Here is a 15933-nt window from a genome sequence, read left to right as displayed (position 1 = left end):
GCTCAGAAGCACATTCTGTATTATCTTGATTTACCTTGGTAGGTTGGAGTATTTGTGACTTAACTCATTGTGTTAATAATTTAAAATAATTCACATTCAAAAGGCTTTTCCTAAGTATGCATATTGCAACTGTGCACATCAAAGTTCCCAACTGAACAGCAATTCTGGGCCTGATGTTGGGACAAGAACCTACCAAGCCTCAGAATGATAATAGGCAATTAGTAAAGTAATCAATATAATTAATACACAATCAGTAGATCAGCGAACAAGTCAAACAAATGTGATGACTCTAATACATTATTTTACATTGATTTGTTTTAGTTAGTTATTAATGTTATCAATTTTTTGAATACTAATATAATCATACATACCTTTCAATACTCATACTTTTCCTTTCTCCATATCTTGGAAAAAAAGAAAAGTGTTTTTATGAATGTCAGTCATTTTCATACAGAATTTTTAATAATCTTTTCATAATTAACCAAGATTTCAGGATATAAATGTAATATTTTCAATTGGATTTGATTAACATTTGTGAGAACCATCCATAAATCAATACTGCAAGGAAATGGAAAACTGGGAGTTTTTCTTCCTCTTGAAATTGAGTTTATCACAGATGAAGTAAAAAACTGTAGCTCAGTAATGGCTGTTAATACAATTAACAATTTACACGATGCGTCAGCCATACCCATTAGTGGCCAGAAGGTCTTTGGGGTTTTAAAAACAATATATTACATAAAGTTCTTCCACTGTCCTGCCTCACTATCTCCTGCAAATTCCACTAAAATCATGAACATATCAGGCTTTTTTTTTTTTAAAGAAGAAAATCCTCTTTTCATTTGAATCAGATTCATCCTTTTTAAAAGTGATCTGAAAAGGATTTGTTAAAAATTAGGCTTGTGCAACTTTCAAGATAGATACAGACTTTATAAAGAACTATTTTGGCTTGTATTTGCCTGGATTATGAACATCAAGTTGGTACTCCAAAAAAATTAAGCATAATCATCTGGGAGGTCTCAGGAATATTTACCTGAAACTCAAACTTCTTTTGAAGGAACAAGTGTTGAAACTTTAACAAATGTTTGCTTTCTCCAAAATGTTCATCACTCAAGTTAAAAAGGTGTTTAAAAGACCAAAGAAAAAAACTAAGTTTTAAACAAACAGTCTGACCAAAAATCTTTTCCCTTTTTGATGACTGAATGTTTAGGCTCTTATAAATGTCCCTATTGTTTTAAGTTTTCCCATTCATTATGAAGTCCTCCAAACTAAGGATATTGAGGAGACAGGTAAGTGGCTAATCAGGAAGTCAATACATTCTGTATCAACTACACGATTAGTCAATAAGGTCCAGGAGCTACTCCCACTGCAGCTCTGCAGTTTAAATGGAGTAGGAGCTGGGCGAGCAGGCAGCAGATGAGCTGGCGCAAGCCAGGACTGAGGAAGCCCAGCTCAGTTCCAGTTCACGCTGGATCCAGGAGCAACTCCTGCTGTGGCTCTGCATTTTAAATGTAGTAAAAGCCAGGCTGGCATGTAAAATGCAGAGACTAAGTGGCCCCAGACCCAGCGCAAACCGGGACTGAGCCTGGCTTGCTCAGTCCTGGCTCGTGTTGGGTGCAACAGCCCCTGTCCACATGGAGACCTCCTCCTCCCACCCCCCCCTCACGGACAAGGGCTGCTCCTCAGGATGCAGAGCATCTTCTGCTCAGGGCAAGCGTGGACCCGCTGCAGGCAGAGGCTTCTTCGTGGCAGCCACCGTTGCCCCCCTCCCCCAACACTGCTGCCTCTGATAGAGGCAGCAACGTGGAGGGGCGGCGGCAGGTGGCACCAAAGAGATAGTGCTGGGGGAATTAGCTTTTGAGCCGGCTCCCCCCAGCACCGGCTCCTGAGTCTCCCCTTTTGCTGCCTCTGATACAGAGGTCATAAGGGAGGGAGGAAATGCGAGTAGTGGAGTAGTCGACTCAACTACACCCATACATCCCTACTCCAAACCAGTCAGGACTTTGATTTCTAATGTAATTAAAAACAAGAATTCAGACTTTCTTTATCCATCATACAGTAAATCTAGACAAGCTATGTTATCCTTCACAAATTACCTTTGAAGATATACATTTACGTTGTATTTTGGAAAAAATACAAATATTTGTGTTTGTACATATTGAGTAAGCTTTTGTGATATAAAGACTTTATTTTTCTTTTTTTAAATAAGTGATAGCTTACATTTATACTGTGCTTTTCAAGCCTAAAGGGTCCCCAAAATTGTTGCTGTTAAACAGTTGTTATTCTTTTGACTACAAATGAGATTATATTACAATCTTAAAGGAAGGATTTCTCATTCTGCTAATACCAGACATTCTGCTAATACCAGAGAAGCAATGGTTAGAACAAGAGGTGGTAATTTCACAAGTGCTTACGAAGCTTCGGAACTTAAGTCCTAGTGACTTTCAGTGAGATTTAGGCTAAGTGACAATGGTTTTAGGCTCCAAAATCTCTTTGGGTAAATCTCGTAGCAAATAGAGGAAAAAAAAACAAAATCAACAGCAGGGAGTCTCAGAGCCGAGGTTAACTGACTTAGGCTCCTGGGGCTTGCACTACAAGCTACAAATAGCAATGCAGATGTTCCTGCTTGGTCTGGAGTGCAGGCTGTGAAACCACAGCCCAACACGGCATGTCTACACTGTTATTTTAAGCCTTATCATGTGAGCCTTGTGACCCTGAATCATTTGACCCAGGCTCTAAGACTTGCTGTCGTAGGTTCCCTGCCACCCCCTTTCAATGAAAACGTACTGTCAAATGCTTCTGAAAATGTTACCCAAAAGCAACAGCTGGACAAACTTAAAAGAAATGGTTCCAGAATCTTTAAGTAGGGCTCATAAGTAGCATGGAAAAATATTAAGTTGAGGTTTTGAAATGATGGGAGGTATGTGCTGATAGGTTCCTAATGGAGAAAAAAGAGGGGCCAGTATTTGCTCAGAAACTATCAGGACAGCATTTAGAGCCCATGATAGGAAGAGCTTCAGAAAGATATGAAGAACGAACACTGATTTTGGGTTCTATCCCAACAAATTCAGTCAATAATACTTCCGCCATATTTAGAGAAGATACAGAAACTAGGGACAGATCTTCAACTGGTATAATCAAATTTAAGTCAATGGAGCTGTGACAATTTACAGCAGCTGAAGATTGGGCACTATGGGCTCGTCTACACTGGCCCCTTTTCCGGAAGGGGCATGTTAATTTCAGAGATCGTAATAGGGAAATCCGCGGGGGATTTAAATATCCCCCGCGGCATTTAAATAAAAATGTCCGCCGCTTTTTTCCGGCTTTTAGAAAAGCCGGAAAAGAGCGTCTACACTGGCCCCGATCCTCCGGATAAAGCGCCCTTTTCCGGAGGATCTTATTCCTACTTCAAAGTAGGAATAAGATCCTCCGGAAAAGGGCGCTTTTTCCGGAGGATCGGGGCCAGTGTAGACGCTCTTTTCCGGCTTTTCTAAAAGCCGGAAAAAAGCGGCGGACATTTTTATTTAAATGCCGCGGGGGATATTTAAATCCCCCGCGGATTTCCCTATTACGATCTCTGAAATTAACATGCCCCTTCCGGAAAAGGGGCCAGTGTAGACGCAGCCTATGTGTTTGTTTTGTGATCACATAGGAATATGAATAGTAAAAGCCTGTTAACGGCTTGGAAGAATACTTGTGAATTTCTTTGATTAAGAAATTGCAGCCACTTTTCTGTACGGCATGCGGGGCAAGCTGGGGGGCCTGCCTGGGGCTCCCCGCCGCTGGCCTGCAGGCCATATTTTGCCCAGGCCTTTGTTAAGATGATGCTTACCAGATACTGGTTAACCAGTACTGGGAACAGCCCCACAGGGTCAAAAGCAGGTGGGACCACATAGTGGAGCAGAAGCTGACCACTATGTGGTCCCACTAATCTGTGCTTGTCTTCAGAACCACTGTTCCACTGTGTCCAGAGGATTCAATGCTGGAAGCATTTGCTGGTCATTCTACTCATGTACTTCACAGAAAAGTATGTTGATGGCCTCCTGAGATTCTCTCATTCTAGAAGATCCTGAATACGCTCTGGATATATTCCAGCTTAAGGTGCACCATGGTTAATATGATTACCATAATGCTTTAATGCTCAATGGATCCATAATGGGTTCCATGCTTATGCTGCTATGGCGTCTGCACAGATAACCAGGGAAATAAAGAACATGAAAAGACTGTTTTATGTTGCTTTCAAGTGGAGAGGGGGGAGGGGGGGGAAGAGGAGACAAATGCATTATGGGATGCTGAAAACATATACCCAGAGCCACCTGTTACACAGTTTTGGGCCCAGTGTGCACTAAGAGCATAACCAAGAATACAAAGGGGTGCAGGAACTGCAGGATAGTTACCCATAGTGATTCATTCTCAGAGTTGATGGCAGCCACCTTACTAGGGACATGCTACTTCAAATTGTGTCATATTCTTGCACACAGTGGGAACACGCAACTTCAATTTTAAAAAATTGGGTGCTTAAAAAAAAAATCTACCTGATTAAATTTGACCTTATTTCAGTGTAAACAGACCTAAATTAACATTTGGTACAGTAATAAAGCAGGTATTTGTGTAAAATATTACTAATAGTCGCATTTTTTATATACGTGAAATCAAACAAATCTATCTTAGAATGTTCACAATGGGTAAGATGTAACAAACTTTTGGAAACATTTAATAAAATGTAAAGTACACACTGTAAAACATATACTAAGACATACTTTTCCAACTCTGTTGAACCCAAACCAAGTGAGACATCCAAGAAATTATGCCAAGATGTTTCAGAAAAAAGAAGGGAAAGTAGTGCTCTCTGCTGGTAAAGTTCTGTGCAAGTCAGAATTCCAAGCGCTTTTAGCATTTTCTCTGTTACTTTTCCTATACCAGGTACCTGAAGAACAAGAATTAATGGGTCTCAATGAAGTTGGAATTTTTGGATAAATGCTTACTGTTTAACATTCAGCAGAATTCAAACGAAACACAATTTTAGAAATAGGTTGATACTGAAGAAGTGAAATTATCTTTCAGATATCTTTTAGAATACTATCATTTACATAAGGAGGACATGAATATCTAGTAAATTTGATAATATTCTTACCTTTCTAATGGGCAGATCTTTAATGAAGTCCATTACAGACTGCCTATCAGGGGAGATTCTGTACTGTCCATTAGGTTTATTCTGATCACTGCACATTTTTGCTAACATCATATTTGGAGCAATTCCTTAAAAGCAAAACAAAGCAAAAGACATTTTAACCACAAGTCACAATTTTCCATTTCAATCTTCCTAGATTTAACAGTGTAAAATAAGTCATCCTATGCGTGGCAAAGACCAAACAAGAACAGGAAAGGAGATGACAGATGTAAAACAGAGATTTTCACCCATTTTTGTTATTATAGTCCTCTGGCACTTTTTGAAAATGTATGCATCTGAGAACTGCTGTGTATCACTTTAGCTATGCAGTAGTGGCACATTGTGTATAGTTTGTAGATCAGGTTAGGTATATAAAATGGACTACATATACATGCTACATATGTAATGAAGTGACAAGAGGTTAATTTTCTTTAAACAAAGTTTTCTACAACTTGATACATGATTACACATTAGCATGATAGTAAATTCAGTACAAGAGAACACTTGCTGCAGAAGTGAAGTTAAGTTTGAATCTAAATACGAATGAGGAATCTCAATTATAGTTCAGAGATATGGCAAATAGTTATGACACATTTAGCAATCTAACCCTTTTAGTAGAGCTTCACCAATGATGAGGAAGGGTAGTCTAGTGGTTAGGACACTACCTAGAACCTGGGAGACTAGGGCTCAAAACCTTGTGCCACATCTGGTCTTCTGTGGCATCCTTGGCAAGTCACTTAGCTTCTCTGTGCCTCAGTTCTCCCACCTTTAAAAAGTGATAATAATGTTCCCCTACTTCTGGAGGATGTTGTGAAAATAATTACATTAAAAACTGTGAGGTGCTCACTCAAGTGCTATAGTAATGGGTATCATGTAAATATCTATGAGAGATGGAATAGCTCTCTGTTCTTGAGAATGAAGGATGATATATAGTTTTTATTGATCTGTGTGTCTTTTTTGTTCTTTTTAGTAACTAAAGTGTCACAGATCCAGCCAGGCACTCCTTCCAGCCAAACCCAGGACTGCTGGGAATGGTGTTCAAGCCTCTGGCTCCCTGGATGTTTTAAGCTTCCAAAGTCGCAGCAGGCTGCAGCTCTGTTTTTTCTCTTGGCCCCTAGCACACAGCTTGGACACTGAATCTCAATCTGCTACCCGTTCATAGAGCTCCTGAGCCCATTTGTGCCTTTCGTTCCAGGGCTAGAGGCACTTGATCCCCAAGATACCTCCTCTTAGCCATACCTGTCCCCAAAATGACACCCCAAAGATGTAAAGCTTCTGCTTACAGTTTAGAACTCTCAAGAGATTACTGTAGTTGTATAGCATAAGACATATGCCCACACTCTACGCAGAGCACAGATCCTGCAGAACAACAAGTATTTAACCACAATGCCACTTCCTAGCTCACAATTCCCTTGTAAGTAGGCAGGCATTTCAGGCCTCATGCAGGCCGTTACATGCTAGGTGGTTTCCCTCTGTCATATGGGTACGTCTACACTGCAACACTATTTTGAAATAAATAGCATTATTCCGAAATAACTTCGTCCACGTCTACACAGCAGGCAGTTATTTCGAAATAATGTCAAAATATTGTCAAGCTGGAGGACTTCTTACTCCGACTCCTGTAATCCTCATTGTACAAGTAATAAGGGAAGTCAGAAGAAGAGTGCTCTATTTCGAAATAAGTGCTATGCAGATGCTCAATTTGCATAGCTCAATTTGCATAGCTTATTTTGAGTTAAGCCCTGCAGAGTAGACACACCCATAGAGTCCTTTTCCCACTTAGGAGACAGTGGTGTAGCCAGGGGCATGGGGTGGGGAGTTGCGCCAGGGCGCCATGCTAGAGAGGTGCCAATTTAGCAACGGAGGGAAGGACAGTGCTAGGAGTCCTAGGACCCCATGGGTGCCAGCTGGACAGCAGAGGAAGGGATAACACTAGGACCCCGCAGGCGCCATCCACTTCCATACCTGCAGGAAATCAAAACTGAGTGCAAAGCACCCGGCAGGGGCAGTGCACAGGGAAGAGGTTCAGGCTGAGCATGCACAGAATGCAGCTAGTGCACAGGCTCCATCTGCAACTACAACCCCCACAATCCCCTTCACCACCAGTCAGTCTGAGGTGCCTCCCATTGGGCCGCAGCATTTGGGGTCCTCACCTGTAGCCCGCCTCCCCCTCCCCCCCCCGAGAAACCGCAGCCCGCCGATTGGCCAGAGGGCATGTCAGTCTGGCTGGAAGGAGAATGACCCCATGCGGCAGCAGGATAGGCAAGGAGGGAATGGGGGGAGGGGCGCAAATTCTTCTTTTGCCCCCAGGCACTTAACACCCTTGTTACGCTTCGGATGGGAGATCTTACTTTCACCTGTCCCACACTTTTTTCCCCCTCTCTCATTCTTCCTCTGTTCCTTGTGAAGTATGCTATTTAACTCCTTCCCTACTAACTTCCTTTGTTTTGTCTTTTGGGCAACTTTACATTGTTCCTGCCTTCCCCTGCTGTCCAGCTGGATATATGTTAAAACTCATGTAACATGTACATATAACTTTCGAGTAGCAAAAGTACCATTGTTAACTTTAGCATTCCCCATTGTCCCTCCTGCAGAACCTATCAATAATGGCTGATTCACATACATACATACAGGCAGGCTCTCAAGATACAGCAGTTTTTCATAAATTGTATTGACAGAGCCTTAAATTGTCACACAAAATAACTAGGTTTTTACAGATGAACCTTATTGGTACCAACAGCTGAATAGCAGGTGCAAATAGAGCGATTCTTCTCTATAACCTTGATTGTTTAAAACTGACTGCTGTTTACAGTGATTATCATTTATATGTGCTGCTGATAGGAATCGTTCTGTATATCGCTTCTTACTAATACCATCCAATTAGCCTTCTTGATTGTCAGATTATTAATCAGTAATCACTTTTCATTTTTGTTAATCAAATCTCTAGCATACTTAAGAGGCCCACACCCCTATTTTAAACTGTGACTCAACCAGAAGAGGATGACATTTTAGAGAAATGAAACTTAGACTGTTTTTTTTGTAGTCGAGCAATACCGCTCCTGAATTTTGCAGGGCTCTATTCGAAGTACAAGCAGTCCCCGGGTTTCGTACAAGATAGGGACTGTAGGTTTGTTCTTAAGTTGAATTTGTATGTAAGTTGGAACTGGTACATATTGTAGGGGAAACTCTAGCCAAACATTTCTCCAGAGCTCAGTTTTATTCTCCCACACCTCACTTCCCTCAGTCCTTTATTCTCAAGCTGAGGTGTCTGCTGAGAAAAGCCGCTCCGCGTCTCCCTGGTCTGCTGGTTAAGTTGGGATCCGATGTAAGTCGGATCCATGTAACCCGGGGACTGCCTGTAATATGCTGGGTCTCATGAAGCTGTGTCCCATTCTATTACTTTCTTCTCTACCTGTACTTACATGTGACATTTCCCATGCCTATACGTGACCCCTTACCTGTGCTCCAAGCTCTGGAAGCTCTGATAACTTCTATACACAGATCAGCAAGTCATTAAGAGGTCAAAGAACATCTATCTGAACAAATGGGCGGAATACAGTTTGGGAGTTTAATCTCTGACACAGCCTAATAGGATTGATTCAGAGGGGATATCATAGATTGAGTTCCAACTGGCATGCTCAGTTGGGCAGGTACAAGCTGCACTGATTTAAAACTGGCACTGCTTTCAAAAGTAAATACTAACATATCTAGTAAACAGGGTTTTTTTTAACCTGTCACTGACAAAGAAAGCTCGAGCAAGGCATAGTGTGGAGAACTGTTGGAACATGCTTCTCTACATAGCTCTGCTAACATGTCTGTGTCATAAAAAGTAGCAACTACAGCATTTCCATGTTAAATCTATCTTTGATTAACGACTTCCAAAATCAGTAGCACAAGTTAAGATTTAAATGCAGCTGTCCACAGGTATAAGACAACTCGGTCATTTTTCTACATTAGCAGAGGGGTTATGACTGAAAAAGAAATCAGGAAGCAAAGTGATCTTGTGACTGCTATCATTAACCAAAATTATACAAGATCAGCAATAGGATTTCATTAAAGAAAAAAGTTTTCTTGTGGTTAAATAAAGAACAAGATTGGGTTCTATTTTTAACTCTGGAAGAGATTTCTTGTGTGAGCTTAAGCAAGTCACAAGCTTGTTGCTTCTGTTTACACATCTGTAAATGAGGTATACTTCCTTACATCAAAGAGGTGATCCAAGGCTAATTTTTTAAAGCTTGTAATGTACTGTGAGATCACTGGGCGAAAGGCACTACAAACATTCAAAATATGATTATTTATGTATGACTGTACCTGCACTGGCAGTCAATCCAGTTTTTTGCTCAATCCGAAAGCGAATTTCCTTCACAACTTCTTCAGCTGAAGTTCCAAAGACCACTGAATTTAGCAACAGTTCTTTATCTCTCTGTTCTTCATTGCACAACTGGGAAGTAGCAACAAGCTGTTCCTCTGTTATGGAAATGTTATCTTCAAACAATATTGGTGAGACAGAGTGTGCAGCTTCATTTGACTTTAGTTCATCAGTTGCAGTTACATCTTGTTTACCTACATTATAAAAGGGTACACAGATTAAGAATTCAACCTTCTTAATAAGCAACATACATTTTGTGAATTTATTCTTCTACACGGCTCCTGACAAAAGCAGGTTTAGCTATTTTACTTTTTTCCCCCATTTGCAAAGTTCAAATAATTATGTAGCTGAAATAATTTCAATTATCCCCTTTTATTAAAATATAAAAAATGTTACTTGTGGTTGGCCCAGGATTACATTTGGCCAGGAAATTTGAATTTCACTTTGGTGGGAAGCCATATTGAGATTTTTAGAAATGTTTTTGTCCAAAATTTAGATAAAAAGTTAAAACCTTTTAATTTTTAGTAGAAATGAAATTCTGCAATATTTTGTTTAAAAACACTAAAATGTTATCTCTGTGGGAATATTCTGGTGTTTCTAAAACAAGAGTGTCTAGACGTTCTAGTTCTGCAGCAGCCTGTGAGGTGGCCCCCCAACCAGGATACAGGAGATCCCAAGTTGCCTGGTACCTCAGCTGGTCTGTTGTAGCAGAATTCAGTCTCCCGGGGTTCCCAGCAGCAAGAACTACCCAGCCTTCCACGCAGCTCACTTGCTGGGCTACCAAGGAGACCAGGTTCATACTGCTGGGTAGGCTGTAGGAGAGCCAGGGAGCTTGTGAGCCCAGGTTCCCAAATTTCTTGTCATGTGGGCTGCTGAGGAACCTGGAAGAGTAGGTTACTCACCTTGTTCGTAACTGATGTTATTTGAGATGAGCATCCCCGTGGGTGCTCCACATTAGGTTGGTGCGCCACCACCGAGCCTCAGAACAGAGATTTCATAGCAGTGTCCCTGGGGCCACACACGTTAGGCTGCAGGCATCACGTATGCGCGTGCCCTGCCTCCCATTCCTCAGTTCCTTCTCTAGTCTGAAATAATGGCTTGAGAAGGCCAAGATCCTAAAGCAGAAGGAACGAAGGGAGGGTTGTGGAGCACCCATAGGTACATTCATTTCGAAGAACGTCGGTTACTATCGAGGTGAGTAATCTCTTCAAGAGAGAGATGTCCCCATGGGTGCTCCACATTAGGTGACTACAAAGAAATTTCCCTTTAGGGAGGTAGGGACTTCGGATCTGGCAGAAAAGCAGTGAAAAGAACGGCCTTAGCTAGTTTCAGGTTGGAAAGAGATCCATGTAAATGCACAGTGCTTTGCAAATGTGTGGTGAACTTTAATGGAGCTTATTGTGAGGCCCACTTGTTTAAGGTGCAGAAGTTGATGATGGTAGGTAAGGAGGATGTTGAGGGAACCAGCTGGTAACAAGGAAGGGAAATCATGGCTGGCGTGGCCATGCTGGAGCTATAAGTATGAGATGGGTCCTGTTCCTCCTTAGGAGGAAACACATAGGATAGGTGGGACATCCATGCGATGAGGAAGGCATCTCCCATTGATCCCTTGCCTATTCCTGCCCTGGATCAGAATAGGGGGCATTGACTGCTGGACTGTGTGGCAAACAAGTCTATGATAGGGTGACTCCACAGGCAGAAGATGTCCGTCAATATGTGTGGATTCATTTGCCACTTGTGTTCCATCGGGAGGGCTCTGCTGAGTGCATCTGCCACTGTATTCAGGGGGCCTGGAAGATGCACTGCAGTGATAATTGTGTTGTATTTCAGGCACCAGTTCCAAAGTCTTAAGGCCTTTGTGCAAAGTGCTCGAGATCAGGCTCCACCCTGATGATTTATATAAAGCACTGCAGCGACATTGTCTATGTACAGTCTGATGTGGCTGCTGGCAATTAATAGGAGGAATTTGATGCATGCATTCCTGACTGCCCACAGTTCCAGGACGTTTCTGTGCAAGTTCTTGTTGGTGCTGGACCACGGGCCCTGGCAGGTGTGACATTGTAAGTGGGCACCCTATCCTGTATGAGATGTATCTGTCATCATGGAGATAGATGGTTCTGGTGCATGCCAGGGGACTCCAGAACAAAGGTTCCATAGGCTCAGCCACCAGCGTAAGGATTCCTTTGCTATTTCTGGAAGGACTAGGGATTTGGATAGCGGACGGACATTGGGTTTGTACATCTGTCCCAGCCAGCTCTGTAAACATCTCGTGTGCAGATGCACATTGCTGACTATCAAGTTGCATCCTGCAATGTGCCCCAACAGCCAATGACATTTGAGTGCTGCTGTGCGGGGGCTGGATCGTAAGGTATTTACTGAGGCCACAATTTTTTGAAAATGGTCTGTAGATAGGGATGTGGTGGCCATTTTCGAATCGAGGCATGCTCTTATAAACTGTATTTTTTGTGTAGGAAAGAGCGTTGATTTGGTTTTGTTCACCTGAAGGCCCAGGTGTCAGAATAGGTGTCTTGTGACTGACAGAGAACAGCAGGAATTGTTGTGTAAGCGCGACTTGAGAAGCCAGTCGTCTAGGTAAGGAAATATGATAACACTTTGTTTCCACAGGTACGCTTTGACAACTGCCAGCACATTTGCCATAGATCGTCCGAATGGAAGCATTTTGTATTGGTAATGTTGAGAATCTACAATGAAATGAAGAAAACGCCTGTGAGCAGGGTGGATGGCAATGTGAAAGTATGTATCTTGCAAGTCGATGAACGAGAACCAAAAATCCTGTTCCAATGCTGGTAATATGGTAGCAAGCGTTACCATCTTAAATTTTTGTTTCTGAACAAATTTATTGAGGGCTCGAAGGTCTAGAATGGCCCCTAGTCCCCCGACCTTTTTTCAGTCATGAAGTAATGGGAGTAGAACCCTTGCCCCTAAATTGTGTGGGGACTGGTTCAATTGCCCCTATGTGTAAGAGGTGCTCTACTTCTTGTTGAAGAAGGATCTTGAGAGAGTGGTCCCTGAAAAGGGCCGGGGAAGTGCGTGGAGAGGGAGTATGGACACAAAGGGAATAAGATAGCCTTTTTCAATTATCTGCAGGACCCATCTATCAGAGGTTACATGTTCCCAGTTGTTGAAGAAGGGCAACAATCAATGATGGGAAGAGATTAGCTTGTGTTGCTGGTGTTAGAATAGGTGAGAGGCTCTCCAGACCCTTGACCTGATGATCAAATTTGCTTGTTGGACTGCTGCGACTGTTGGGAATTGGTAGAGGGAGGGAGGCAGCATTGGTTTCTGCCTCTGCCTCTGTTCTGTTGCTGCTGGTTTTGTCTATTGTAGTGTTGTGCATATGGAGGGGATCAATGTTTCGGGTAGGGCTGATACCTGTATTGCCTTTTTCTAGGTACTTGGTTGTAATTCTCCAAAGATCGAAGGATCACTCTGGAGTCTTTCATGGAGTGGAGAATTTCGTTTGTGTTCGCTTCAAACAACTTCTGGCGGTCGAAAGGCAGATCTACTGTAGATTGAATCTCTCTAGGGAATGGAGTGGAGCTAAACCATGATGCCCTCCTCATTACTACCACTGTTGCTGTAGAACGTATAGCCATGTCAGTGGCGTCTAAAGCAGCCTGTAATACTGTTCTTGCAATCGTGTGACCCTCGGGGTATGTCTAGACTATATGGCTCCGTCAACGGAGCCATGTAGATGAGTTTAGTAGACATAGGAAAATGAAGTGGCGATTTAAATAATCGTCGTTTCATTTACATCAAAATGGCCGCTGCGATGTGCCAGTCAGCCATTGTCAACCGCTCCGGTATGCCTCATGAAAGGACATTTACCGGAACAGTCGAAAAAGTCTTCCCTTGTCAACCATGGCGCGTCCAGACTGCCCCGCTTTGCCGCCAAACAGCTGACTGGCACAGCGCGGTGGCCATTTTGATGTAAATGAAGCGGTGATTGCTTCATTTTCCTATGTCTAGTAAACTCATCTACCTGGCTCCGTCGATGGAGTCATGTAGTCTAGACATACCCTCGGATACTAGAGCTTTGTAGTGTTGCCTTTTAGCTTCAAGAACGTCTACAACAAAGTCATTCAGCTTGGTGTAATTCCTGTAATCATGTTTGCTCAATAAAGCTGCGTAATTTGAAATGCGAAATTATAAAGTAGAAGTAGTAAATATTTTGCCCCCAAATGCGTCAAGCCTTTTGCAATCGCGGTCTGTTGGGGTAGACCAGTATTGTTACTGCTTGGATTTCTGTTGTACAGCTTCCACCACAAGAGAATTAGGTGCTGGGTGAGAAAAAAGAAATTCCAAACCTTTGAGTGGGACATAATATTTCTTATCAGTTCTCTTAGCCATAAAAGGGATTGAAGCTGGAGTTTGCACACCATCCTTGCCAGTTCTATTAATACTGGATTAATTGGCAATGCTATGTTTGATGGTGTTACTGAGTCCAGTATGTTTGTTAGCTCATGCTGATTTTCCACAATCTCTTGAAGAGGACTATTTAATTCAGCAGCTACGAGCTTAAAAAGGTCTTGGAAACGTGCAGCATCATTAGAAGTCATTGAAGCTGGGGCCAGAGACCCTCCCTCCACTGGAGGGGGGGGCTCTTTGGGTCAGGAGGGGTTGCTGCCTCCTGTGTAAGTTGGTCCCCTTCTTGTATTTGTTTGGAGGCGAAATACTGCACTCTGTGTCATTTCAGGCCATGCTGGTATTTCTGATAATATTGCCATTTATCCCAGTATTGGCAGTAGGGGTAAGGCTAAGGTGGAGGTACCTAGGGATTGCCATAATATGAAGGCATATTCCCAAAACTAGAAGAGTAAATACTCTGAGCTGGGTAAGGAGAATTCTCTGGTAAAAAAATCCCTAGAGAAGTCATCATCCGATTCGGATGAAGATCTTTCCTGGGAGAGTGATCTCTGTGATACTAACACAGTGGGAGAGCTCTCAGGTTGTAAAAATGGTGAGTTAAACGTGGATGAGACTACTAAGTCTCTGTGTTGAGTGTAATGCCCAATAGGTGTTGTCGGTGATGTAGTGGGGAGCACGGAGGATGAGGTGCTGAATTATGCCGAGGGCAGTTGTGCCGCATTAGGTGACTCTGTGGTGGCAGCTGAGGTGCCTGTTAACGTGATTGGCTCCACGTTCTCGTGCTGTGTTGGCAAGATCGTATCAGTGCTGGATGGTGCTGCAGCTAATGAGGCAAGCAATTTGAAGCCTGTCACCTTAGAGTGCATGCATGCTGTTTGTCTCTGCTGGGGGCTCCAGAGACGCCAGCAACATCATACATGCTGAGGCGCGGTGCTGCCACTGCTCTCAGCACTGGCTGTGAGGGAGATGACCACTTCAGTGCTGTAGCCCCTTGAGGTGCTGAGGTGACTCGCTTTTTGGCGGGCTTTTTGGATCCCCGCTGCTTGAGATCCTCAGTCTGCTGGCCCAGATCAGAGGCTGGTCGAAGCGAGTTTTCCAATAAAAATAACTTGAGGGGGAGGTCTCTGTCTTCCTGCGCAATATGGGCATTTCTGAGAGATATGCTGCTCTCCGAGGCAGAGGACACATTGTGAGTGACCATCCGATATTGGGATATGCTCTTTACATGAGATGAAGCACTTAAATCCCGGTGAGCCAGGCATGCCTATGGAAGGAGTCAGAGACTGCAGGAAGGGATTAACTGGGAGAAAGAAAAAAAACCCTTATACTAATAAATATTTTTAACTAACAAAGTAATTAACTATTTAAAACTCACTAACTAATTAATGAATTTAACTGGTTTTATGAAGCATAATCATGTAGACACGAAGCTAGGAAGTACTGCTGAGTCCATCTGTAGATGGAGGTAGTAGAGAAGGAACTGCAGAGTGGGGGCGGGGAGTTCGCATATGCATGATGCCTGCAACCTAACAGCGCATGGCTGCTGGTGCGTGTGTATAAAGCCCCAGGGACACTGCTATGAAATCTCCGTTCTGAGGCTAAACAGCGACGCACCAACCTAATGTGGAGCACCTACGGGGATATCTCTCTTTCAAAGCCTTAGTAATCTGTGCTGCTGAGGAGGTGAGGGGTTGCCAATGCAAGAGTTGTAAAAAGATACACATACAGAACACATAGCTTTTGATGAATATACATTTTTAACAGAAAAATATCCCATTGAAAATTTCTGATTAGCTCTATTCAACATCTTCTAGATGTACCCAAACGCATGAAATTCAGTGTGAGGCCCTGCAGTGCAGCTCGCAAAAGCACCAAAACTGGGAAGGTAAACAGAAAAATATTATGTACTTAGATAATATGGAAAATATTACCATATTAGAACAGCTAAGAGACTTGTTAAAAAGAAAACAGTAAAAGAGTGGAAAGAACAAGTGGGAATAGATGTGTT

The 15933-nt window shown here is 42.7% G+C and overlaps 1 protein-coding gene across 2 annotated transcripts in view; it reads right to left on the bottom strand.

Moving 5' to 3' along the window:
* The window catches only part of POLK (DNA polymerase kappa), a 73028-nt gene that overhangs the window by 11272 nt on the left and 45823 nt on the right, over positions 1-15933 (bottom strand). For both annotated transcript variants that reach the window (XM_006124268.4, XM_075932290.1), the window contains 4 exons: positions 9479-9730; positions 5132-5256; positions 4758-4924; positions 372-404 (listed from right to left, as the gene is read on the bottom strand). In XM_006124268.4, coding sequence (XP_006124330.1) covers positions 372-404; positions 4758-4924; positions 5132-5256; positions 9479-9730 — 577 coding nt within the window. The remainder of the gene's footprint in view (positions 1-371; positions 405-4757; positions 4925-5131; positions 5257-9478; positions 9731-15933) is intronic.

The sequence above is a fragment of the Pelodiscus sinensis genome, chromosome 6 (genome assembly GCF_049634645.1).
Source record: "Pelodiscus sinensis isolate JC-2024 chromosome 6, ASM4963464v1, whole genome shotgun sequence".
In the NCBI taxonomy this organism is placed as follows: Eukaryota; Metazoa; Chordata; order Testudines; family Trionychidae; genus Pelodiscus; species Pelodiscus sinensis.
The sequence above is the reverse complement of the archived record's forward strand: the minus strand, read 5'-3'. Positions and strand labels throughout refer to the sequence as shown.